Source organism: Clarias gariepinus, chromosome 8 (assembly GCF_024256425.1).
Source record: "Clarias gariepinus isolate MV-2021 ecotype Netherlands chromosome 8, CGAR_prim_01v2, whole genome shotgun sequence".
In the NCBI taxonomy this organism is placed as follows: Eukaryota; Metazoa; Chordata; class Actinopteri; order Siluriformes; family Clariidae; genus Clarias; species Clarias gariepinus.
The window spans coordinates 31,278,955-31,304,183 of NC_071107.1; the positions used below are offsets into that span (position 1 = coordinate 31,278,955).

At 38.7% G+C, this 25,229-nt stretch overlaps 2 protein-coding genes and 1 long non-coding RNA gene across 8 annotated transcripts in view; 2 read left to right on the forward strand and 1 right to left on the reverse strand.

The window, feature by feature from the left end:
* Positions 1–14,960, forward strand: part of pde10a (phosphodiesterase 10A) — a 118,487-nt gene extending 103,527 nt beyond the window's left edge. For all 5 annotated transcript variants that reach the window (XM_053501875.1, XM_053501876.1, XM_053501877.1 and 2 more), the window contains exons 13-22: positions 1,154–1,340; positions 3,633–3,775; positions 4,960–5,043; positions 5,889–6,039; positions 6,122–6,277; positions 7,495–7,667; positions 7,780–7,891; positions 8,025–8,105; positions 8,285–8,373; positions 11,972–14,960. In XM_053501875.1, coding sequence (XP_053357850.1) covers positions 1,154–1,340; positions 3,633–3,775; positions 4,960–5,043; positions 5,889–6,039; positions 6,122–6,277; positions 7,495–7,667; positions 7,780–7,891; positions 8,025–8,105; positions 8,285–8,373; positions 11,972–12,077 — 1,282 coding nt within the window. In that variant the 3' untranslated portion in view covers positions 12,078–14,960. The remainder of the gene's footprint in view (positions 1–1,153; positions 1,341–3,632; positions 3,776–4,959; positions 5,044–5,888; positions 6,040–6,121; positions 6,278–7,494; positions 7,668–7,779; positions 7,892–8,024; positions 8,106–8,284; positions 8,374–11,971) is intronic.
* On the reverse strand, positions 8,001–12,104 carry LOC128528773 (uncharacterized). 2 transcript variants are annotated; one of them, XR_008360980.1, is made up of 4 exons: positions 11,979–12,088; positions 10,285–10,378; positions 8,236–8,435; positions 8,001–8,117 (listed from the first exon to the last, which is right to left on the reverse strand). It is a non-coding gene; the product is annotated as an uncharacterized LOC128528773 (long non-coding RNA). The 2 variants fall into 2 exon arrangements; XR_008360979.1 differs by lacking the exon at positions 10,285–10,378 and having other exon boundaries at positions 8,014–8,117; positions 8,250–8,435; positions 11,979–12,104.
* A 5,461-nt stretch (positions 14,961–20,421) lies between the features above and the next one.
* On the forward strand, positions 20,422–24,894 carry LOC128529183 (uncharacterized protein C6orf118-like). Its single transcript, XM_053502556.1, is given in 7 exon segments — positions 20,422–21,267; positions 22,229–22,351; positions 22,690–22,749; positions 23,906–24,094; positions 24,096–24,162; positions 24,288–24,487; positions 24,602–24,894. Coding segments are annotated over 7 exon segments (1,320 nt in total). The 5' UTR covers positions 20,422–20,697; the 3' UTR covers positions 24,713–24,894.
* The last annotated feature ends 335 nt before the right edge of the window (positions 24,895–25,229 follow it).

Sequence of the window (25,229 nt, forward strand, 5' to 3'; positions counted from 1 at the left end):
TGACCTTATTCTTATTTGGGTGATATCAGATAGCAGAAATTGAGCTGCAGTCATACGGTGTGTTAAGCGAAATGCCATGTGACATTCCCTGTGGTCTGTTCAGTGGTGCTTCACTTGTATTATCTCGCAGACTTTATTTTTATTCTTTTTCCATATAAACTTAGACCCTTAGACCTATAAAAAAGGCCTCAAATCGTGCAGCTTATTCAGGAATGGGGTGCTATGACTTTTTTTTTTGTAATTTATCCTACAAGATCCCAAAGACTTAACATTGAGACCATCTTTGACAGATTCTAGCGCAGAGCAAGAATTTTGATGGAAATATACCACATTTGTAGAGGCTCGCAAGCTGTGGCAGAATATACCCCACAAGATGGGATAGATTGTACCCCAACAGGTACCCAAATTTGCCCCACTGACATATTATGGTGAAGGTACTCCCCATGGAAATAGGAAGTGCTCGGCATTTGCATTCCCTGCTATAGTAACTTCCATAGGAACTTTGAAACTGAAGCTAACTGTGGATCCCATTGTCATTGGCTCAACCAATCATTCTCTCAGGATCATTGTGAAGCTGTCAAGCCACGCCCTAGCAAGCACTTAAGAGTACCTTAGCAACCTGTCTGATTGTTCTATGGTCTATTTCCATTTAAAAATTGGGTCTGGGGTCTTAGGGGTTAAATCATCCTGGTATGGGATTTGGTATATGATCTTATGATATGATATATGATATAAACACCTGAATGGTCGACAGTATAATACACAGACAGTAACTCAAGCTTGTAACTCTAGGAATTGTAAAATTAAATAGTGCTAACCACTTGATTTAATTTATCATTGTTTTTTTTTAATAGCATATTAAAAAAAGTGCATTATTATAATACTTTGCTATCTTAAAAACAGAAGTACAAGCCACATCTGCTGTGAATCATACTGTACCACAGCATTAAAAACCTTGTACCCATTAGCCGTTATTTATTTATTTTAATCTTCATTAAAGATCTCACACTATTAAAACAGCCCGTTTATTTACGAGTCAGCATGTCAGTTATATACTCTATGCTTCACCTCTCTCAGATGATTTCACATGCACTTATGTTCTTGTATTTCATGTATTATGTTTTTTTTTCTCCTTTTCTTGCACCCTCCATAGAGAAGTGGACCTGTACACCGGCTACACGACGCGGAACATCCTGTGCATGCCCATCGTCAGCCGGGGGACTGTAATAGGCGTCGTACAGATGGTGAACAAGCTGAACGGAAGTGCCTTCACTAAAACTGATGAAAACAACTTTAAGATGTTCGCTGTCTTCTGTGCTCTGGCCTTACACTGTGCAAATGTGAGCAACAGACAGACCGTTGTGTTTGCATTTCACTTAAGTTTAATGACCACAAACACTTCTGCAACCCCTCTGCAAAGAGTGTTGATTCAGACGCTGTTCCTTCATAGTCTGAATTCCAAAATAATTTGCTTGTGTGAGGAGTTATCATTCAAACATTTATCACGAGATTCCTGTCTTTTCTCATTTTCCAGAAACTCTCAGCTTAATCAAACAGCTCTTTGACCAAGTTGCGCAATCTATTTAAACCCTTGAAGCCTTTTCCTACACTTGAGTGATAAACACAGCCAGTAGACAGACGGACTCGGCCACAGCGAGTGTGTATAAAAAGGAGCGGAGTTTAGTCTTATGTACAAAGTAGTTGTTCCTTGGATTTGGCAAATTTGGTTAAATTTGGCTTCAGGGTTATTTTTTTCTTCTGAAGGACATCAGGTCTTAAGGGCTAAACAGTTGCTGAGACAAAAATAAATAATGACACCCATAGCCACTGCTGAAACGGTTTGAAGCGACACAGCTGTGCAGTGACTTTTGAGTGCGAGTTTTACATACGCGGTGGATTTCCAGTTTGTTCCCTAATCAGCTGTGACGTTAAAACCACCTGACTGCCGAAACAGCTCTGTCCTGTCAAGGCCTGGACTTCATGAAACATCTGGAAGGCATGATCTGAAATGTATCTGGATCTAAGACGTCAGCAGCAGCAGTTTCTTTAAGTCTTGTGAGGTGGGGCCATCACAAATTCAATGTTTGTCCAGAACATCACACAGATACTTGATCTGATCGTGATCCCTGGATTTGGAAGCCAAGTCAACATCTTTAGCTCATTTTATGCTCCTTAACACAAATTTCTGAACATTTTTGTTTGCTGTACGACACAGTCGAAGACGCCACAGCCATTAGGGGATACTGTTGCCATGACTTGGTCTCCGACAGTGTTTAAGTAGGTTGCATGAACTCCAGGACCTACTGTAAGATTTTCATCTCAGTTCCTGAGTGTAGGCTGGTTAGAGTGGTGGTTCCTGCAGATAGGGGTTGTTCCTTCAAGCCTCAGATGTGGTGGATATGTCATGACTCTCAACTTCTGAAGATGTAAAGCACTTTTAATTAACTAAACACCTATAAGTATGTACTACCAAGTGCTTAATGTATGAATTTCGTCCCAGAAGGCACACAGGAATGAGTTGGTGATCTGAGGCAGTCATGAGTTCAGAACCTTGACCAAATCCCCATTTTACTTTACCATTTGAACTGGTCTGTAAAAGCAAGAACTAACTGACCGAGAACTAAAACGAGATTGTGGCTTATAAAAATAAGTGTCACCTCTGGGTTGAGAGGTTGCTGGTTCAATTCCCAGCCAGGACTCTAGGATATGATCACAGACAGGCGAAGGATCGGTAGCAGGACAAACGATTTGGAACAAAGATGCAGGATGGCTGAAGGTTGTGACCTGAACAGGGGGGCTAATATTAATGCTGACTCAAGAAAGGAGTTATGGAGCTTGAAGAGGAGGACAAAGTGTCGACTGAGTTTTGCATTTTATAGGGAATGCTGCACCATTTAATCCAACCACTTGTCATCCCACTCTAATCGTCTGCACCGCCAACTTTATCCATCAAAACTGAATATATATTTAACACCAGGTTTTGCTTCAACTTCAGCACGGGCACTCTGACCAGTCTGTAGCGACGCAGCCCCATACACTGCAAACTGTGATGTACTGTGTGTTCTGACACCTTTCTATCATTGCCAGCATTAACTTTTTCAGCCATTTGTGCTCTCATACTGTAGCTCTTGTGTGGGACCATACGGCTAGACTTTAATCCCCATGTGTGCATCAATGAGCCGGTTGGTGCCATATCCTGCCGCAGGTTCACTAGATATCCTTCCTTGAACTATTATTTGAACCACCTTCTTTCAACAGGATAACACACCCTGTCACACAATGAGCACGAGCCTCTGAAATTTCCAAACCTTAATTCAGTCGAGCATCTGTGGCACGTGCTGGAAAAACAAGTCCGATGCGTGGATGCCCCATCTCACAACTCTCAGGACTTATAGGCTCTGCTACTGACGCTTGGTGCCAGATACCACAAGATCTTGTGGAGTCCTTTCTTTAACGGGTCAGGGTTGTGTTGGCATCAAAAGCAGGACCTACTCAGTATAAGGCGGGTGGTCATAATGTTATGGCTGATCAGTGTATTTGTATTCAGTTCTATACCCTATGTGTCTGTCTAGGAGACTCCTAATGACTGATTTTGTCCTCAAGATGTCCTCTGTGTGTGTGTGTGTCTGTAGATGTACCACCGGATCAGACATTCGGAGTGCATATACAGGGTGACTATGGAGAAACTTTCATATCACAGCATCTGCACCTCTGAGGAGTGGAAGACCCTCACACAGCTCTCCCTTCCCACCCCCATATACAAAGAGATTGAACTGTGAGTATACGCTGCCGGAGTGCCAAACATCTCGCTGCTTGACCAGCAGCCGCGCTAGGATGTGGTCAAAACACGTATTTATGCCGATTTTATTATTATTTTTAAGTTATACATTTAATACAGAAAATGTTCCAAAGAAGCTGCTTCTGAACTTTATGCAACATGGAAGTGACCAATTATGCTTCCCAAAAAATTTTAAGTTGCTAACTTGAGCTGGAGAGATGATTTTATACAGTATGTGTCCCCAAAATGCCTATTATTCAGCATTATACTGTCTTGCATCAAACAATAATAATTTAAAATGTAAATATATAAATGTAATATAATTTTAAAATTAAAATTATTCATATTTCTTTAAGAGCGAAAGCTTTTAAAAAGGTATAACCTGTAAAATATGTTGTTTGAATTAAAGCATTCCGTACAAATTTAGGCACGTAAAAATCTGTAGTGTCCGTAACCATGTCCAATTAAAAAATAAATAAATAAGACACTACATAAAAGGGCATGAAATTGTATTTAGCAATTGTGTTTCTTTTTGTCTGATAAAAATGTAAATGTGTATGCATATTTACAAAAAAATGAAGCATGGATCAGGAGATAAGAGGCATTAAGTATGATCAAAATGGTGGTGTATGATCCTATCTGAAAATTCACTCTGACTGCTGTAGGTGAGACACTTTTAGCACCAACACCATGTTTTGGTCTGTAGGATATACCACGTCCACATCTGGATGTGCACTGTCCAGCTTTTTTACCATGAAGGAAGTGATTATTTCTATACAATATATTGGCCAGTTTATTAGGGACATCTTCCTTTTAGATGAGAGATTAAATTGCTGTGTATTCTATGTAGGTGCTCGAAGACTAAATGGTTACAGTGTAGAGTTGTGGTACCAAAAAAGTGGAAAACAGGGTAATGTCCATAATATGAGTGTTGAATGTCCATGATAAAAGTTCACTTCTGTTATTCTGTTATTTCTCACAGCCAGTAACTCTTTCTGTAGATGTATAAACAGCAGTATCGTGTTCAAGGCTAGAAATTATTATTATTTTTTTTACATGGATAGATTTATGTATGTGTGTATATGTGTGTGTATGTGTATATATATATATATATATATATATATATATATATAATTATTCTTATGAATATTTTCTTTCTCACTCTGCTTTTGCCCTCCTAGGTTCCACTTTGACATTAACCCCTATGAGGAACTCTGGCCTGCAGTCTTCGTCTACATGATTCACAGTTCATGCGGGAAAAACAGGTGAGAATAACACCTCACGTCTCTGTTAATTAAAAATCAAAAGCAGCTGACACTGAAGCATCTAATTAAAAAAAAATCCCTACATACTTCAGACAAAAGTAATTACAAACCTGTTTCTTCTGTTTTCATAATCCATGACGTCTTCAGCATTTCTGCCACATCAGGCTTTACGGATATTATTCAGATTTTGCGTCATTCACACTTTCAGCCTTAAAGTTCTGTCTCATAGTCCATGAATGCAATACCTGTAAATATGTTTGAAAACATTTGAATTTGTCTTGCACATTTTCTCTGCACTTATGACACCGCGTAAATATGATGCAGTCTGCACTATAGTTTTAACCATACTGTAGGTGTAATACAGTTACACAAGACTCAGGACTCAACTTCCACTATGCTTACACAATAGATCACCCGCATGCGCTTAGGCAGAGTTCCTAATTTTTTTTACCTAGGCTATAGTCTAAAGTTGTACACCCTATGTAGTGCACTTTTTTCAGTTGTAGGTTTATTGCGTGCCATGCAGAAGGCCCAGGTTCTCGTCCCTGCCAGTGTCCCACATCCAATCCAACCACTGGGGTTGCAGGAGCCCCTTCGTGCCCCTCCCAAAAATCTTTTAAGTGCAGATGGATGATTTGCTGTCGTGACCTCTAATAGAGGCGTGTGAAAGAACATCTTTATAAATAGTTCACCTGTGCATGTTTACACATTGTAAGATTCCTATGGCCATTTTAAACAAGTCCAACTTGTTAATATACTGTCATGCTTGTTCTGTATAATTTGTTTTGTTCTGTGTAATATGTTTGTGAAAGCTTCTAAACCAGTTTGGGTGTGTTTGTGTGAAGCTTCGAGTTGGAGAAGTTGTGTCGCTTCACCATGTCTGTGCGAAAGAATTACCGACGGGTTCCGTACCACAACTGGAAGCACGCTGTGACCGTGGCCCACTGCATGTACGTCATTCTCCAGAAAACATCTGGAATCTTCACTGAACTGGAGGTCAGTGCATCCCCGCAATTTTTACTTCCCCAAAATGTTTCCTCATCTGCAGTCTAATGTTGTCCTCCCCTGTGTCACTCAGAAAAAAGGTCTACTTATAGCCTGCTTGTGTCATGACCTGGACCACCGAGGCTACAGCAACAGCTACCTGCAGAAGTTTGACCACCCGCTGGCGGCGCTGTACTCCACTTCCACCATGGAACAGCATCATTTCTCGCAGACGGTGTCGATCCTGCAGGTAGAGCTCTCATTCACTGTATCTACACATTTCTTGGCTTCTCTCCTGGTGAGCTGTGTCCCTTTCCCGACTTCATCGCCTCACGATGAGCACTTCTCCACCGAACAGCACCGCTCACCAGCGCTCGGCGAACAGGGAAACCCAAGACAGTCCGTGTCCTCGCCGAGGGAGTGTCACTTTCCCCATTGCCTTCTTCCCTGTTTGTGAAAGTAGGAGGTTTTCTTGGGAAAATATCAGGTAGTAACTTAATGAGCACAAGTAGTACTACTCGCAGTTCCTGTGAGCGAGTCTGAAATAAAATCAGGCGTATCTGATTCAGTGTGGCCCTTCTGCACAAGCACTAGTTCGTTTAAGTAAAAGTGTGAATACGATAATTAGTGCAATTAAAGAGGAACTTTTTTTTTTTTTTTTTTTAATATAACAACCTAGCATCATAGCATTTAAATTTTTTTACATTTTTTTTTATATTATCCTTTTCCCTATCCAATGTAACAAACCTTTTTTGGATTTTACTTTGATCACAAGGCAGAAGTGTACAGTAAAATCAAGCTAGAAGCAATAATGGTTATTAGGGATAAATCGTGGAAAAAAATTCTCCCGAGCCCTTGTGGCCCTGTCTGGTGGAAAAGTGCTCACTCCCAGCTAATTTGATCCCTTTTTGATCCTTTCACCGTGTAGTGTTTTGAGGTGAGATATTTATCCTAACTAAACACCCAACGGTGTATGAACAGAATTTCCAAGTGTATGAATGAAATGGTTGTGTTTGTATTTTGTAGGTTTAGGTAGAAATATGGACTTTACAGTTTAACTCGTTGGTGTTGTTTTAAATAATTATTAAGTACTTGAATAAAACAGTAAAATAACAATAAACCCAGGATGAACACTTATACAATCCCATTTACAAACCTGTTCCTGTGTCACTGTCTTTATCGCTGCTGGATATCTGGTATTTCCTTGAGAATCAATTAGGAATCTATCTATCTATCTATCTATCTATCTATCTATCTATCTATGGGCTACGCCAACCTCTTATCTATAAGGAATATGAAGAGCAGGCTTACTATTTACACTAGCAGATTTAAAATCACAGACCAAATTCTGACCCATGCTTTGCTTCCTGTTATTTTCCCAAATGCGAATGTGCTTAAGTAAACCCCCCATCTCACCTCTCCTAAGTGGAGCTTTTGCTTTTTTATTGATCTTTTTGTTTCCCATAGCTGGAAGGGCACAATATTTTCTCCAACCTGACTTCCAGCGAGTACGAGCAGGTGCTAGAGATCATCCGCAAGGCCATCATCGCCACTGACCTGGCACTCTACTTTGGCAACCGCAAGCAGCTTGCTGATCTAATGAGCACAGGCACGCTTGACCTGAACAACCACGCCCACAGGTCAGAGGTCATGCACTGTCACACCTAAGCTTTTGTCAAAAGAGTGAAAGATGACATGATTTATGAGACTAATATCAGGCTGCTCTGTGTCATGACTGCTTGTCCGTGGCAGGGATCGTGTAATTGGCCTGATGATGACTGCATGTGATCTCTGCTCTGTAACCAAACTGTGGCCCGTCACTCGCCTCACAGCCAATGATATCTATGCAGAGTTCTGGGCTGAAGTAAGCTTTATTACAGTTACATGTTGAAACACAAAGTACACTATAGCAGTTTCAGTTTGGTTAAACGCTTAGGACATTTTTTTTTTTTTTTTTTTTTTTTTTAAGTAAAATGTTTATCGTCTCTTCTCATCAGGGGGATGAAATGAAGAAGATAGGAATGCAGCCCATTCCGATGATGGACAGGGATAAGAGGGATGAGGTTCCACAGGGACAGGTACCTTCCCACCTGAAAAGGAAACTTTTTAAATGCCTGAATTTTTACATATACAGGAACTTATTACTCTAGAAACCCCTCTAGTTACTGTAGTTTTTTTATGGTTTTTTTTTTTGTTTGTTTTTTTTACTTTTATTGTCTTACGCTCTTGCTGCTGTGTGATATGTCTGTGCTCTTAGGTGGGTTTCTACAACGCAGTGGCCATTCCCTGTTACACCACGCTGTCTGAGATGTTCCCTCCATCTGCTCCTCTTCTTAGAGCCTGCAGGTAAGTTACCTGGACACCACCTGAATCACCTGCACAACCCATCCACACGCATACAGGTCCTTCTAAAAAAAAATTAGCATATTGTGATAAAGTTCATAATTTTCTGTAATGTACTGATAAACATTAGACTTTCATATATTTTAGATTCATTACACACAACTAAAGTAGTTCAAGCCTTTTAATTATTTTAAAATTGATGATTTTTTCATACAGCTTATGAAAACCCAAAATTCCTATCTCAAAAAATTAGCATATCATGAAAAGGTTCTCTAAACGAGCTATTAACCTAATCATCTGAATCAACTAACTAATTAACTCTAAAAGATTCCTGGGTAAGACACACAGAAATTTCTGAACGAATAGGCTGTTCCCAGAGTGCTGTATCAAGGCACCTCAGTGGGAAGTCTGTGGGAAGGAAAAAGGGTGGCAGAAAACGCTGTACAACGAGAAGAGGTGACCGGACCCTGAGGAGGGGGACCTGCGGAAGCAGTGGACTGAGTCTGGAGTAGAAACATCCAGAGCCACCGTGTACAGGCGTGTGCAGGAAATGGGCTACAGGTGCCGCATTCCCCAGGTCAAGCCACTTTTGAACCAGAAACAGCAGCAGAAGCGCCTGACCTGGGCTACAGAGAAGCAGCACTGGACTGTTGCTCAGTGGTCCAAAGTACTTTTTTCGGATGAAAGCAAATTTTGCATGTTATTCAGAAATCAAGGTGCCAGAGTCTGGAGGAAGACTGGGGAGAGGGAAATGCCAAAATGCCTGAAGTCCAGTGTCAAGTACCCACAGTCAGTGATGGTCTGGGGTGCCATGTCAGCTGCTGGTGTTGGTCCACTGTGTTTTATCAAGGGCAGGGTCAATGCAGCTAGCTATCAGGAGATTTTGGAGCACTTCATGCTTCCATCTGCAGAAAAGCTTTATGGAGATGAAGATTTCATTTTTCAGCACGACCTGGCACCTGCTCACAGTGCCAAAACCACTGGTAAATGGTTTACTGACCATGGTATTACTGTGCTCAATTGGCCTGCCAACTCTCCTGACCTGAACCCCATAGAGAATCTGTGGGATATTGTGAAGAGAAAGTTGAGAGACGCAAGACCCAACAGTCTGGATGAGCTTAAGGCCGCTATCGAAGCATCCTGGGCCTCCATAACACCTCAGCAGTGCCACAGGCTGATTGCCTCCATGCCACGCTGCATTGAAGCAGTCATTTCTGCAAAAGGATTCCCGACCAAGTATTGAGTGCATAACTGAACATAATTATTTGAAGGTTGACTTTTTTTGTATTAAAAACACTTTTTTTTTTATTGGTCGGATGAAATATGCTAATTTTATTGAGAATTTTGGGTTTTCATGAGCTGTATGCCAAAATCATCAATATTAAAACAATTAAAAGGCTTGAACTACTTCAGTTGTGTGTAATGAATCTGAAATATATGAAAGTCTAATGTTTATCAGTACATTACAGAAAATAATTAACTTTATCACAATATGCTAATTTATTGAGAAGGACCTGTATTTCATTAAGCAGCATGTCTGACATATGGAACCATTTCGTTATAGGAAGACACATACTGGATGGTAATTCATGGGTTATTAAAATTGCTAGGTATACTTTACCTTATGAGTGTTCTGCTTATTTACAATACAATACAGATGTTGCCTGTTGCTCGTTAATACTTCAATTTCTAATAAACAATTGAAATGTTTGTAACCATCACAATAAATGAAAAGCCATTTGGTTCATTTTTGGCAAAACCCAAAAACCTTTTAGGCTTTTTCACTGTAACGAGTTTAACAGGTTTAACTATTGTCCAGTAAAGTAGAGCTGTGTTATAAACATGCAAAAAAAAAAACAGTTGTTAATGGAGTGCAATTTTTTGGTATGTTTTGTGGCCAGATCGTTAACAAACCTGCAGCTACAGTAGTTATAAAGGAGAATCTGCTATCAGCTCTCAACCCATTTAGACAACAGTTATCACACTGCTTTGTAAAATGGCAAGGGTCCTATAAAAAGAGGAGAATGTGTAAGCCGACAGTGGATTGAGGATTTCACCACTAGGGGCTTTATTTAACACCTGGATCATTTTAGTCATGTAATGACAATGGCCTGGGACTTCATTAGAAAATATTAAAAGATGCACATCACGATTGGGCTACTGACCGGAATCAGACAGATTTTAACATGATTGGCCATGACCGATTAGCTAGATTGGTTGTATTTTTCAAGGAGGAGGAATGGCATACTTGGACTCACAGCAACTAACACTGGCCAATCCACTTACACGGATAGTGCCTCCCCTTATGCAACTATACCTGAAATGGTGCTGGCCCAGATAAGGTTTGATGTGCTATACCCAGTTACACCAGATCTGCTCTACCCCTTGTCCCCAAATTTGATGTACCTCAATACAAGTATTAGCACATGTCGGCATGATCAGGACCAGCCTGCACAGCAGATGTTCTGATGAATGCCTGTATTACTACATATCTGACATGCATGCATAATTTTTAGTGACACTCCACTTATTAGAGGATGATCCCTCTACTTTAGCTGCGGAGTTTATCAAAGGATAGCTTCTTACAGCAGGGTAGGAGGTTCAGAAGAGGGGAAAAAAAACTCCACATTATTTCTGTTTACGTGTGGCATCAAGCATGGCCTCCGTTGTTCACGGTGCTGGTAGTATAAACAAGAAACTGCAAATCTGTGGAAAACTTCTACTCATGGCTGTGGAATGGCCAGCATGACCACTGTTACTCTTCCTGCTGCATGGTATGTCTTAAGAGGTGAGCCGTAACCAGCTGAGTACTATTGTGTAACTGACTAAAGACTAGAACACAATGTTGACTTTAAAAGCTGTCCGCTATGAACTGTTGTCTGGTAACTAATTGGACACATCTAAAATGCCAATCCCTTGTGGCATGCTCTGTACCCATGCTGGAGGTGTATCTTGGAACAGTGGTTGGCACCTTATTATGAAGTCATGAGTTCATACCCGCATTTCTGACAAGAGTTGGGTGATTCCATTCACCATGTTCCTTAAAGAGACGATGCGAGATCTGCAACCCATGTTAAAGTTTTTCTCCAAGAACCCATGGAAAGTTTTAATCTGAAATGGGTAAATTCACGATGGCCTTCTGATTAGATAGTCCTTCTAATGAAATGTAATGATGCGAACTACTCACATGTTAGCATCATTGCAGGACATAATGTACAGTAAAAGCAATGCATAGTGCGTTTACTTACAAGCGCTAATCAATCTTGGGGGCCAGGGGTAGCTCAGTGGTTAAGGCATTGGGCTACGGTTCGGAAGGTCCCAGGTTCAAACCCCACAACCACCAAGTTGCCACTGTTGGGCCCTTGAGCAAGGCCCTTAACCCTCAACTGCTCAGATGTATAATGAGATTAAAAAAAAATGTAAGCCGCTCTGGATAAGAGCGTCTGCCAAATGCCTAAATGTAAATTTTCTCTCATCACTGGATTTCTGTCACAGCAATGGCTCTGATGATAGTATAGCGAAAGATGAGTTAGTCAGTAATTGTACACCATTGCTTGTAAATGTTTTTCTAAATTTTATGATTGTGTGTGTGTGTGTGCAGGGAAAACCTGGGCCAGTGGGAGCGGATAGTTCAAGGGGAAGAGCCGTGCGCGTGGACTCCATGTGAGGAATCAGAGCAGAGTGGGCCTGTTAAAGTCGACAACTGACTCAGCCTGGGACCTTCCCCCTTGAACACGTCACCATCCATACCCTGCCAGAGACACTGCACTTCCTTTAGGACAGTCCCACTTTCTCTGGAGATGAGATGAGATGGGAGGGAGCAGAGAGGCCAGGCAGGAAAGGTGATATTCACCAAGCAACTGAAGGACGAATCTAAAAAAGACAAAGCAAAACAAGCGTTACCTCAGTGGGTGACAGAGGCTATAGACCCTAATTATAATGGCTCTCCCAGGATGCAGGATTCGATCGCCTCAAATCCGCTCTGTGGGAGACCACCTGCGGTCTAAATGGACTTCTTTAGCTTTGAGTTTTCCTTGGATGTTTTTTTTTTTTATGTTTTGTTTTGAGGTGAAATCTATTCTTTGTTTTTCAAATGGTTTCTTTTGTGGTCTTATATTTAAAGAGGCCTTAAAATCTGAACCTGCAGTTACTACTAACTGACTTGTAACTGGAGAGGGTTCAGGTCATCTGAAATGGTACTTTAATTCCTGCTGTGATCAAAACCTACTTGGGAGTTTGACCGTGAGGGTAGGGAAGGCGTAAAGGTGCATGAGGCCAGGCCGAGCATAGTGGCAGTCTCGTGGACGTGTTCTGTTCATTTGTGCAAAGATGTTTTGCAGTACTTGAATGAAGAAATACAACCTATTCTGTGCGAGGGAGGGGGTGGACAAACAAACCCTGCAGTGTGTCTGTCTGAACTAACTTGGCTGTCGTGACGAAAGAAGCCGGATCATTCTGAACCTTGCTGTAGTCACACGAGAGTCACAATGTTCCTCTCTCAAATCTATGACCATTCAACCTGATGTACAAAATTAGCTTTTGATCCTGTTGTCCTAAAAATGCTGAACCTTGGGCAGTCCGTTCATTTTTAAGGCAAACGGTAATAGACGTTCTTTGCGGTGCGTCGTGACGCTGTAGTAGCAGGCACACAAAAGTAAAAGGAAACCATAAATTCTTTTATGTTAACTGTAATATTTAATTAGTAAATATAGACTTCCAAAATGTCCATTGCACTTTCTAAAATAGGGCTGTTTAGTGTTCATTTTATATTATTGTCATATAAAGACTTATGCACAAGATGAGTTCTAACTTATACGTGTCTCATTAGTGCTTAGTGCGTTCGGTGAATTTGGGGAAAGTCATACTACTGTAATACGTAGGACGGGAAAGAAAACAACCACTAAGACAAATGCAGTCTGGCTTGCTACCATTTGTGCCCAATTCCTTGTTCTTTTTCCCTAAAAGCAAAACATGGCACTCATTGTTCCGAGACATTCCATGAACTTAATATTATAAGCTTCTAATCACAATTAAAAAATAAATAGGAGACAGACTTACAGTATAAACAAACTTATAATACTAATATCATGATAAACACAGTGACATAAAAGATTAATAGAAATGTCCAAAACATCTTAAAGCAATAAGTTAATATTCTATTGAACCAGTATGAAACATGAATTAAAACATGGATGATAGATATGGACAGTGCTGAGTAATAAAACTCTTAAACCATTACAAGCTCCAAATATCTCGCGTCATAATGATTTCTACAACAAACCAAATGCAAATCCATTTTGTGTATGAAGATGATAAACACTGTGTTAAACACTGTGCTCTTAATTTTTTTAAAATACATTTGTGTGCGCAATCTCGCACTTAGGCTACGTTTGCAAACATGGCCAAAGATAAATTGGAATAAGGAATAAGCTGTAACACAGATAGTGAGTCCTCTGATTAAATTGTTTATTATAAAAATAGTTCAGTTTCATGCATGGTTTGATTTGGCTTGTGTATCTCTTTTCACCCTGTAATTCACTGGGACAGGGCCAGAGCTCAGAATGCCTTAGTGTAAATCCTGCAGAACTGAGTGAATGTAGTCATGTATCTCTCGCGCTTTTTTTTTTTTTTTTTTTTTTTCTGGGAGTATCAAAAGAGTACACTGTTGGATGTGTTCAGTAAGTATAGCTTCCATCTTCCATGGAAGTGTATGTCTGCACTTCTTTTTTCCCCCCCATATATTTGGCACATGTGAAATGCGTGGGTTTTTTTTTTGCTTGTTTTTTTTTTTCAGAGACGTAAGCTACACATTTTATGGTGCTACCTTAGGTCTTAGGCAGCCATGCACTTTCGGATAATGAGGATGTGTGTGTGTGGATGTGTGCGCGTGTGTGCCATAACCCCTTACAACTTTGAGTCCTCAAAGAAACTGATTTAAGAGGAACTTCACAGCATTCTCCACCTCAGTGACTGAGCTCATCCACAGCCTGTTTTTCTCCCTTCACATGCACTATGTTTAGAGACTATCATCATTGTATTATTATTATTATTATTATTATTACAAATACCATTATGTTGTCCTTAACTATGATGTTTCCCATTATATTGCTATCATTACTGCAACTATCAATGATTATTAGCATTGTTATTTTCTTAATTAGAATTAAATTTTAAATTAACTTATATTTTTTATACAAAAAAGTTTTTTTGTTTTGTACAGAGCAAAGTTGTGCATCATGAAGTGAATGGTCATGTAGACCCACTGTTGCCCAAGAAAAATGAGGAATGTCTTGACTGTAAATACAAGAGCAGTAATTTTATTAAATATTTCTGGAAAAAAGTGTTATATTCACATTTTCATTTTCTTGATTTCTGGAAGTTTTACAGAGCAGTTGTGTGCATGCTGTTTCATGCGGGTGAACACTAGCATTATTCCATGTTTGGGGATCTGTAATTTTTTGCACCCACTAATCATCTGGGTTAGCCTTTTTAGAAATTTTCAGTAGCAGTATGTGGGGGAGGGTTGTGTAACGTAACCTTAAGAACTGCACTTGTATAAAATACTCAGAGCTAAATTGCTAGTTTAAATTTTTAAATGTGGATCTGTGAACGCATTTTATACAATGTGTAAAATGTGTAAGATTATTAAATTTTACAACTTATTTATTTAAAATAAAATTACAAAATATAATTTTTAGAAATTAAAATTGTAAAAAATCTTTGTCAAAAATTATAAAAGGTCTGCCAGGCACTGAAACTTGGAGTCCAGGACGGCACCCCCTCCTGTTGGACACTACATCTGTCCTTCGCAACTCTTGGGAATAAAAATAAAGTTCAAATAGTTTTAACTACTGTAAACTAAAGACCGTGGTAGCCTTTTTGGTCTGAACGTCATCGAAGCACTGCTGAATCCCTAGAGCGGTACAATGATGGCTATTTTTAGTTTCTATAAAAATCGTGGAAGCAGAAAAACAAGCCCATGCAACCTGGCTAAAAGAAAAAAGTTTAATTAAGCTACTGATACAAATTAACACTGATAATCTAATAATGTAATGAAACAATCAATCGAGTAAATCACGGTAATAATCTGGATTGTAAGTGGAATTATCTTATCAGAAAAAGTAATATATTGTTATTCATCTTTAAAATCACCTCTATCAAACAACTTAACAGTCTGACAATAATAAATCTAAAAATAATAAAATATATTGCGTATATATACATGCAATCATACAGCTCTAAGATGAAGGGCATTGCAATACTCATTTACAAGAATCTGATTACTCATTATTAACATGTCAAATAAGCAGTTAAACAAAACTTGAATGTATTTATGGCCCAAATTCAGATTATTTATCCATATAAAATGAATCATCATCACCCCAAAACAAAACCTGATCTTCAACACAAACTTAGATACTCGCATGATCTTAAAGAACTTTGGACTCAGCGATAGCTAGAGAAAAGAAATTACACGGAGAAAAGAATATGCATTCTTCTGCATGTTCCCTACTCCTCTTACCACTCCTCCTATTCCCCAGGAACTTCACCCACAGTTCTCTAAGAAACAGTAAAAAAAAAAAAAAAAAAAAAGCAGTAGGGAGGAATCTCTCATACTCAACAAACAAGAAAGGGGAAAAAATTGAACAAAACCTGAGACACCTCACACACAACTTTAAAACACCAAAAAAAACCAGGAACTAATTATCTAACTAATTTTTTCAATAACAAAGGCTTGGTTGTAATTATAGAGATACCAGAACTATAAAGCCATCCATTTAATAAACAACAACAAATCAGGAAAATATAGAGCCAATCAAATTCACACCAAGATTAATTAAATCTATTAAAAACTGAGTTGTGCAACTTAATTGATTTTGCAATTTAATCAATGTTTCTAACTGGATTTATGGCTCATAATTAACACTTTTCCTTATTATTATTATTATTATTCACAGCATTATTATTATGGTAAACTTAGAAATGTTCAATGATCTGAAATTGACATTTCTTCAATAAATAAAATCAGTTTTATTTATATTTATTTCAGTTTAACGGACAAACTAACCACAGCTTCTGCCGATTCTCATATTTTCTAAGAGCATCATGTCTTCTTCTGAGTTTATACTGTATGTGATTGGGGTAATACAGCCACCTACTGGTCTAGAATGTAGTTTTTTTTTTATTTTTGTAAGGCAGGAAAATAAGCTTTGTATAGGACATTACATTTAAAAAGCCAAGACCACAAACTACACAGCATTTCACTCGGTCACTCACTAACTATACTGCTTATAGTATAACTGGGCTGCAGGAAGCCTGGAGCATATCGCAGGAGATTCCGGGCACTAGGCAGGGTACACCTTGGATGGAGTACCAATCCATTGCAGGACACGCACACACACGCTACAAGAAATTTGAAACTGTCAGTTAGGATACCCTGGGTGTCTTTGGACAGTGGGAGGAAACTGAAGTACCTGAAGGAAACCCATCAAGAAGTCACCTCTTAGAATTTCCTTATAAGGTGTTTATTATATATGTATGTATATAAATTGCTTTAAACAATGAGCAAAGCGCACACAGAAATAAAAATGCTCCAGGAACTTCAAACTACTAAATTACTTGCACAAATGGTTTACCGGGACATGTGAATACTGCTTTAGTTTCGACTCTAGCTAAGTCTTTGTACTAGCTGTTGATTTGTATTTAGATATTCCACTAATTAACACTGCTATTAAAGTCAGCAGAAGTAGAAGCCTACATAATCCAATCTGATATCTCTCAGCTTATTTATCCAAATGAATACTGCAGCTTTATTACAAGAAGGCAATCTCAACTGCAAAAATTACTGAGCTAATTAATTTTATAGCACTGTTTATATGTGGTCCCTCAACTTTGAGAATCCATGCCTGTTTCATGGCCAGATGTTCAAGTGTGGCATTTACATATGGAATATGTTGCTCTCAAGATGAAGTCCAAAGTGCTGGTACTGCCAAGGAAGCAAGCCATCATCAAAACTAATCCATTAGAGACAGAGAGAGCAAAACACATTAGTTGTGGCCAAGTCCACTACTTCAACAGCAAGAAAGCATTGTGAGTTTAGAATCAGCAAAATGTCCAGAAGACTACAAAAAACAGTGGTAGTAGATGACAGATTTTTTTCTCTCGTAAACAAAAAAAACCCTTTACATCAGCTGGCCTTGTCAACAACACCATAAATTGAATTGAGTAGGAATAGCTGTCAAAGTCAACAACCAACAGAACCAGATAAATAATTCGAAAGGTTGTATTTAGAAAATAATAAAATAGCCTGTACAATTATAGGCTACAATCGTGGCCAAACGCATCCTATGGACAGATGAAGATCAACTTGTACAAGAACGATAGAGACCAGAGTATGAAGAACTGTAAGAATGGCTTATAGTCTGCAGCACAATGTCTCATCTTGTGGTATAGTAGGTACAGGAATCACCACAGACCACCCGATACAATATTATCTCAATAGCTCGGTGCCATTTTTTCTACACAAATTTAGCAAATAATTTGCTGCTACCAGACGGGATGCTACAGTATGCTGCCTGCTAGTGTGTGAATAGGTAAGATCACTTGTAGGATTATGGATGAACTGCAACATATTACCACCTTAAATGCAATCCTGCATAAATTCTTTTTTTTTTTTGGGTAGATTTTGGATTCACTGGATCGATTTTTTCCCCCTTGTATTTGAGTGTAGGAACTCAAAAGTGCTTAAGTTCCTACACACCTCACCTGCTTTCAATCTACAGTATATACAGTATACAGTATATACTCAAGGCTGAAAACCTACCCTAAGGCTGTATCTAAAGGCTAATTTCATAGTCGAATAACAACTTTTCAGATTATGACTCCCCTGATTACTCCATGGCTCTTATTTACATTTTTGTTTTTTTTAGACAACAAAGAGGAATACTTCAGTTCATTCAAAAATACATCTTTTAATGATCTTTCCTGCTTTAATAAAAACATTTTTTTATCAATAATGAGTTTTTCCTGCCAAAATCTAAAGCCAAGTGTAAGCAACGTAGCCCGAATAAAATATTTTAGCAGTTTAGCTGAAATATTAAACCTTTTCCCCCTGGTGCTAGCAGCCCACTGGTCGACAGGTCATGAACTCAGCCTCGGATTGGTTTATAACAGCAGTTCTCCAAGCCCTAGTGGACTGTAAAGGTACTGCAGGTGACCCGCGAGAGAACAATGTGGCATGGACGCAGATTTTTTAAATATTTTCTCCCGTTGCAATTAGCTCTCTGTTCACCCCAAAGTGACAACACACGCGTTTATATCATTGATTTGTTGAAAAATAAAAGACTTGAACATGCAAGTAACTAAAATGTATGACAAAGTCTGTGCAACACTTCGGCCTGCAGCTCGCGCGCTGTTTACCAGAAACACCTGAGCAGTTTTTTTTTAAATAACGTCACTATTTTATCGCAATAAGAGAGACACACTCTAGTAACTTTACCAAATTTATAACACACACTACTGCACATTAAATGTAAATAATCAGCAAACATGAGAACGCTAATACAAATCTATCATTAATCCTTAAAATAAAAAAACAGGCTTTTTACCTTGTAGAAGTTACGTCGTCACGTCATTAAAAAAAAAAAAAACACTACAGTAAATACACCGTCAGTGTGTGCATACACTGTATATTACGGAACTGCGCGCCACATCATTTAATTATTATTTCCGTTTTTTTGCAATTAACTCAATTAACGCACACCAGCTGTTATCACAGCCCACGTGACTGCGCATGCGCACAAACCTTAACCTAATACAAGATAAATACTATAAGTAAGGACAGTAAAGTAAGTTAAAGCACGCATTTCGAGGAAGGCGTGAACTTGACCAAGCAACAATGTTAAAATTGCAAATATTATTATTAAAAGATTTAAGAGAAGTTCCTAAGCCACAGCCACAGTGTATATAAATGTTATAATATAAGCAATAAAATTAGTTCCTTTGAAGATTCAATGACAAACTAAAATATTTACATTAATAATAAAACATTATAGTAAAAAATTAGTATTTTACAATTTGCATTTGAGAATAATAATCTATATCAATAATAATAATAATAATAATAATAATAATAATAATAATAATAAATGCGTTTCCGACTTTCACCATGTGACTGGAAGGTAACCAATCACCGCTTGGAGGGCGCTGCCATAGCAACCTGTGTTAGGAACCAGCAGGTGCTGGTGAAACTGGAGCTCGCAGTTTATCAGGCAAGTTAACAGACTGTGTAAAATTATATTATAATCCCGTAATTTAAAACAACTTTACTATTTTGCTGCACAGTGAAACTTATTTAAGAAAGTTATTACTGACGGTTAATTTTATAAAAGGCTATTTCTGACATAGTCTTTAAGTTTATCATAACTATCAAGTGGAAATAATAATAGTAATTGTGATTTTATATGTATATATATTTTTTTTTATTTTATTTTTAATTTTACCCAACATACTAACATATTGTAAACCTGGGCTCATTCATATTTTCACACTGCACAGATTGATGTTGTGGATGATTCACTGGTTGGAGTAGTATTTGGAGTTAAATATTAATCATTTCCTTGCTGAATTCCCTGTACTGAAATAACCATTCTTCCAGATTTGCTTTTTAGAACAAAAACCTGTAATCTGAGTGATAGCATAACGCACAATGTGTCTGTGTGTGTAATGAAACACACAGTTAATTCATTCTAACTGGTGAATTGCTTTATCCCGGTCAGGGACACGGTGGATCCTGCATCAATCCCGGCAGCACCGGCTGTGAGATCTGGATACAGCCATGGTGGGAAGCTGTTCCATTTCAGGACACCTCACACAATCTCATTTACAACACAGGGTAAACATCCCAAAGTCTGCAAGATTGCGACATTAGTTTGAACCAGAATTTCTTGAATAAATAGATTTGTAGACAAACAGAAAGAGAGATCAATCCGTCCCCCTCTGTAGTCACAGGTCAGTTTAACAGGTAATTTAAGCAGTGATTAAGGTGTACCCTACCTGGTACAAGGTGGTCTGCCTGGTACCGTGGGGAAAAAAACCTTCATCTTCACCAACCAGACACAGTATTATTTGGGTGTTGGACCATTCGGCACATCAGCCAATAATATAGAAGTGTGCATTGTTGTTTAACATATTTACCCATCCACCTTACAGCAGTCCTTCAGTATGATCAGAACCAAAAAAAAGAACTACCAGATGATTAACACACAATGTGCATGAGTGTATTTAATCAAATGACCAGCCTTTAAAACATGTTCTCTTCTTTACCTTATGACAGCTTCCACCATGTCAGTATCAGGCAGCCAAACTCTGAGGCACTCAGACATGCAGCGCAAGCTGAAGGAACTTCTGCATAGTGTGGAAAGAGCGCACAAAGCTGACATCCAGACCTACAGCTCAGGCCACCTGGGTCCTAACAGGCTCACTCTTAAACCCCTGAACTGCAGGCCATGCAAACCCATTTGGAACAGGCCAAAGTGTAAAGACACAGGAGCTGGCCACATTCAGGAAAGGCACAAAACAAAAGCTAACGTAGAAGAAACGATTGAAGCACTGCAGGGTTTCACCATACGCACAATTCCTAGGATCCAAGAAAGGATAAAACTTCCTAGTGAGGAGCTGGTGACCACTGATGTGAGGGAAGGTCTGGACAAGACAGAGCTAGATACACTGGCTAAAGGAAAGCAGGAACATTTCGCAGTGTCCGACTCACATGATGCTGAGCTCACCTGGAGCAATCGACTCGACCGGAGGAAGATTTTTAGGACAAAAGACCTGCGTGCCAGGAAGTGTCTGAGTGGAAGAGAAGCAGCAAAGAGGCATGAACACAATCTTCAGCAGGTTAGAATTATAGATACGGTTTATCAAAATCCGAAACCTGACCTTTTACATGTTCCATTATTAATGCAGATATTATAAACAGACGCTTAAATACAGTCTGTTCCTCTTGACTCTAAGGACTTTTTCCTCAACTCTTCCTGCTGTTTGTGTTGGATTTGTACAAATCTATCTGGCAGTTCTTTAGTTATTAGTCTTTAATTCCTAAGTTGGAAGTGTCGATTTTTCTTCCTTTCTGCATTCCCTAAGCACTGATATCTTTTAATCCCTTTCTTCGGCTCTCTGAAAAGCCAATAATGTCTTTTTATAAGTCTTGTGAAATGTTTTCCTGGCTCACTTGACTCATGAGCATGGCCTCTCACAGAAAAGTGCTTGAGAGTCTAAGTCTTATTTAATTCATCTGAATATCCCAAGCAAACATTCAATAAATAAACGTCATTCAACAATTTTAAGCACGTTGAGGAAGGGCTCAAACATAAACGCAGTAATATCTTAAACATGATTTCAACAGGAAAAATGATTAAAATCGTGGACTTATATAAAGGACTTATATAAGAACAGTAGTGACGTGTATACTTTACCTTTTTCAGAGATTCTGGCACCTTATGAGCTTGACTGATGTGTTCTAATGTCTCTGGTTTAGCATGCAGACATATTACACTGTACTTAGTCATCTCATGTAGGGGTAGGGGTAGCTCAGTGGTTAAGGCATTGGACTACGGTTCGGAAGATCCCAGGTTCAAACCCCACAACCACCAAGTTGCCAATGTTGGGCCCTTGAGCAAGGCCCTTAACCCTCAACTGCTCAGATGTGTAATGAGATAAAAATGTAAGTCGCTCTGGATAAGAGCGTCTGCCGAATGCCTAAATGTAAATGTAAATGTAAATCTCAGAGGACAGTGAGAGACCGATGCACATTTCCGACAGAGGACATTGTTAATGCTTGTGTGTGCGTATGTACTAGGCACTAAGGAAACTTCCTGCCGGCAGAGATCCCAGCAGAGATCGCCTCACAGTATTCAGTGATGTCTTCGATGACGTGTGTGACGGCTCACCTGTATTCGGTAGCATCCTCCGAGAAATCAAGGTGAGGCGGCTGGGATGTCTTATTAACACACATACACACACCTAGATCTCGGCTAATGACTAACGAGACTAATAAGTAAGTCTCCCTGAGATTATTTTCCAATCATTTGCCTTACGGTTAACATTTATAGATATTTATCCACCTACTGTACAGTACCACTTGTGTCTTACAATCTGAATTAATCCAAGATTACTTTCAAGTATGCACTACTACAAGGCATGTGATGCTTAAAGTAGGAGTAACTTTATCAACTGAAACGAGTTGTTTAAACTGTTGCTTACATGTCTATATGTTTCATGTTTATATACAGTATTTGTATGATCTTTTGTTATGTGCAGACAGAGTATGATTTGTACACAAGATCACTTCTGTCCTCAAAGTCAAATCTCCAGAATAACGTAAGAGCTTTACATTTTACAGTAGATCGCTTAGCAAATAATAAATGTATGATAAAAGCTAGATTTGGTATTTGCATGCCACAAAAGAAAATAATAATATATAAATAATAGGTACGGGAATGACCAAAGACCACCAGATGGCATTGTCACTACTGTATACCTAGGTGCTTATTCAAATTGGTTTGCGATTCTGTAACTATTGTAATGTAATAAATATTCCTATTCAATGTATTTTTTTTTTTTTACAATTCTAAACAAACTTAGCAAGAAATGTGCCAACATGTGAATAGTTTCCAGCGCTCCACCTGTAGGATTATAGAGAAATGGCAACGTTTCATAACCTCGAATGCAAACAGATGTATTATAAATAAACACACACACATATATATATATATATACAGTATATTCTGTACCAATTTTGTTATATATGTTTATCATGTCTGCATAATTATGTACAAAATCATTCGGTATAAACTGTAAAGAAGAGAAATATAGTACAAGAGAGACCAGTTTTTAGACGGAAACAAAAAACCTAATGTACGCTCCTGAAATTTGCATAAAAATATAAAGGAACGAGTGTGACAGAAGAACTCATATTATCCAGCAAGCTCAGTAAAACCTAACAGCTAACAGCTTTCTTATTAAACTGCACAAATCTGTGTCTAAATCCCCTAATTTTAAGCAATAAGTTTTCACTCCAAATATTGACTGAATTTTATTACTCTTTATTGCTCTTTAGAGAAGTTTCTTTTATGCAGAAATGTTTTGAAAAGCATCTTTTGCTTATGCCATATTTTTGTATGTTTGTATGTGTCCAAGACTTTTGCACAGTACCACACACACACATACACACACACACAAACTTTAGAAGTTCTTGGTTAGGGTTAATTAAATATTGAAATCAAATGCAAGTTTAATTTTGGTTTGAGTACATTTTGTTTGAGACATTGAGAAATCCTCAATCAGTGGATGATGATGTGTGTGGGCATTGTGGTTTACACCAAGTACCAAATGTTCTCATTACAAGAGGAATGTCTGAGGGTTTTGGCATCTGGCTAATCCGCGTCATCTTGCTTTTGGTTCCTAAGTATTAGGTTAAGCATTACTTTAAGCTAGTAACGTCCTAACAAGAATAAGAGGACAAACTTGTGTTTAGTCTGCATGCACCCCCTACGGAGGCTCCATAGACGCAACAGAGTTAAAGGAAGCAGCAAGGCAAGTGTTATTACTGGAACAGGAAGCCAGGAGAGCTTTGAAGAAAAATCAGAGGTAATTTTTTTTAAAGAATTTTGCATTTTCTTTTTACAAGTTGTTTAAAACAAATAGTAGAAGATTTTTTTAATCTTTTTTTTAGAGTCAGAACAGAGTATGAAGAAGCTCAAGCTAAAGCACTGGTTGACCAGACGGAAATGGGTACAAATATATTTACCAATAACATTAGGCAAATCTTTGTAATGATTTAATTAATCAGTGTATTATAGTTAGAGTACAGCGGTGTTTTCCAATTCTCTGTTTATGCTCTTATTTACCCCCATTAGGTTGGAGGTCTGAAGACCGTAATACCAATGCGTGTGATGAGGTTCAGTATGAACTGTCCTCCCTTACTTACATGGAGGCTAAGAGACAGCAGCTGTGGAAAGTGTGGAATGAGGTGCAGAGGCTTGAGAAAGACATCAGAGAGACCATGGTGTCCACTGTTACCACTAGCGCACTTGAGAACTGCATCAGAGACTCGGAAGTACTGAACATTTCGCATCCAGTTGAAGTACAACATCGTGACCTGCCTAACAGAACATTAAGTGCTGATGCATGTGTGGGTTTTCTTTTCTTTTTTTTTTTTTTCCATCTCTAGGATGAAGTCATGAACTATGCTGCTTCAAATGTGCTTCTCCAGAGAACCAATAAGGTAACAATGGATAAGATGGACACTTCAGGAAGCTTCTTGTACAGGAAGCTTTTGTAAATACAATGGATGTTCAAGTCATACCGGGACTCGTACCATGATGAAGGTGTAAAACTGATGGACGTTTACACAGTACGGTGATGAGAATCTTAACCACAGTAAAACAAATGAATAGTGCAAATGTTTTAAAGACCTTTCGCAATGTACAGTATGTCCGTACATCCAAGGTGAAAGCTCTATACACAATCATTCACCAAGTTCATTCCACTTGCCCAGGAACTCAGCTGGGTGTTAATGCTACGTCTTCGCTCCTAGCCATTTACACATTTTGGGGCCATTAAAGGAGTTCCTGGGAAGCCAGCGTTTCAAACATGAAGCAGGCAGGCCATCAAAAAAAACAAACACACATTCTACTTCAATGGTATCCAAGCACTATTAAAACACTATGATAAGTGCAGTAGTGCATGGGATTCTATAGAGTAATAAAGGTGTTTTCTTATTCTGCACAATCAAAAGTCCTGGTTTGACTCGAACACCACTGTATTTAGAGAATGCAACCTATCCAATTTAGGGATCT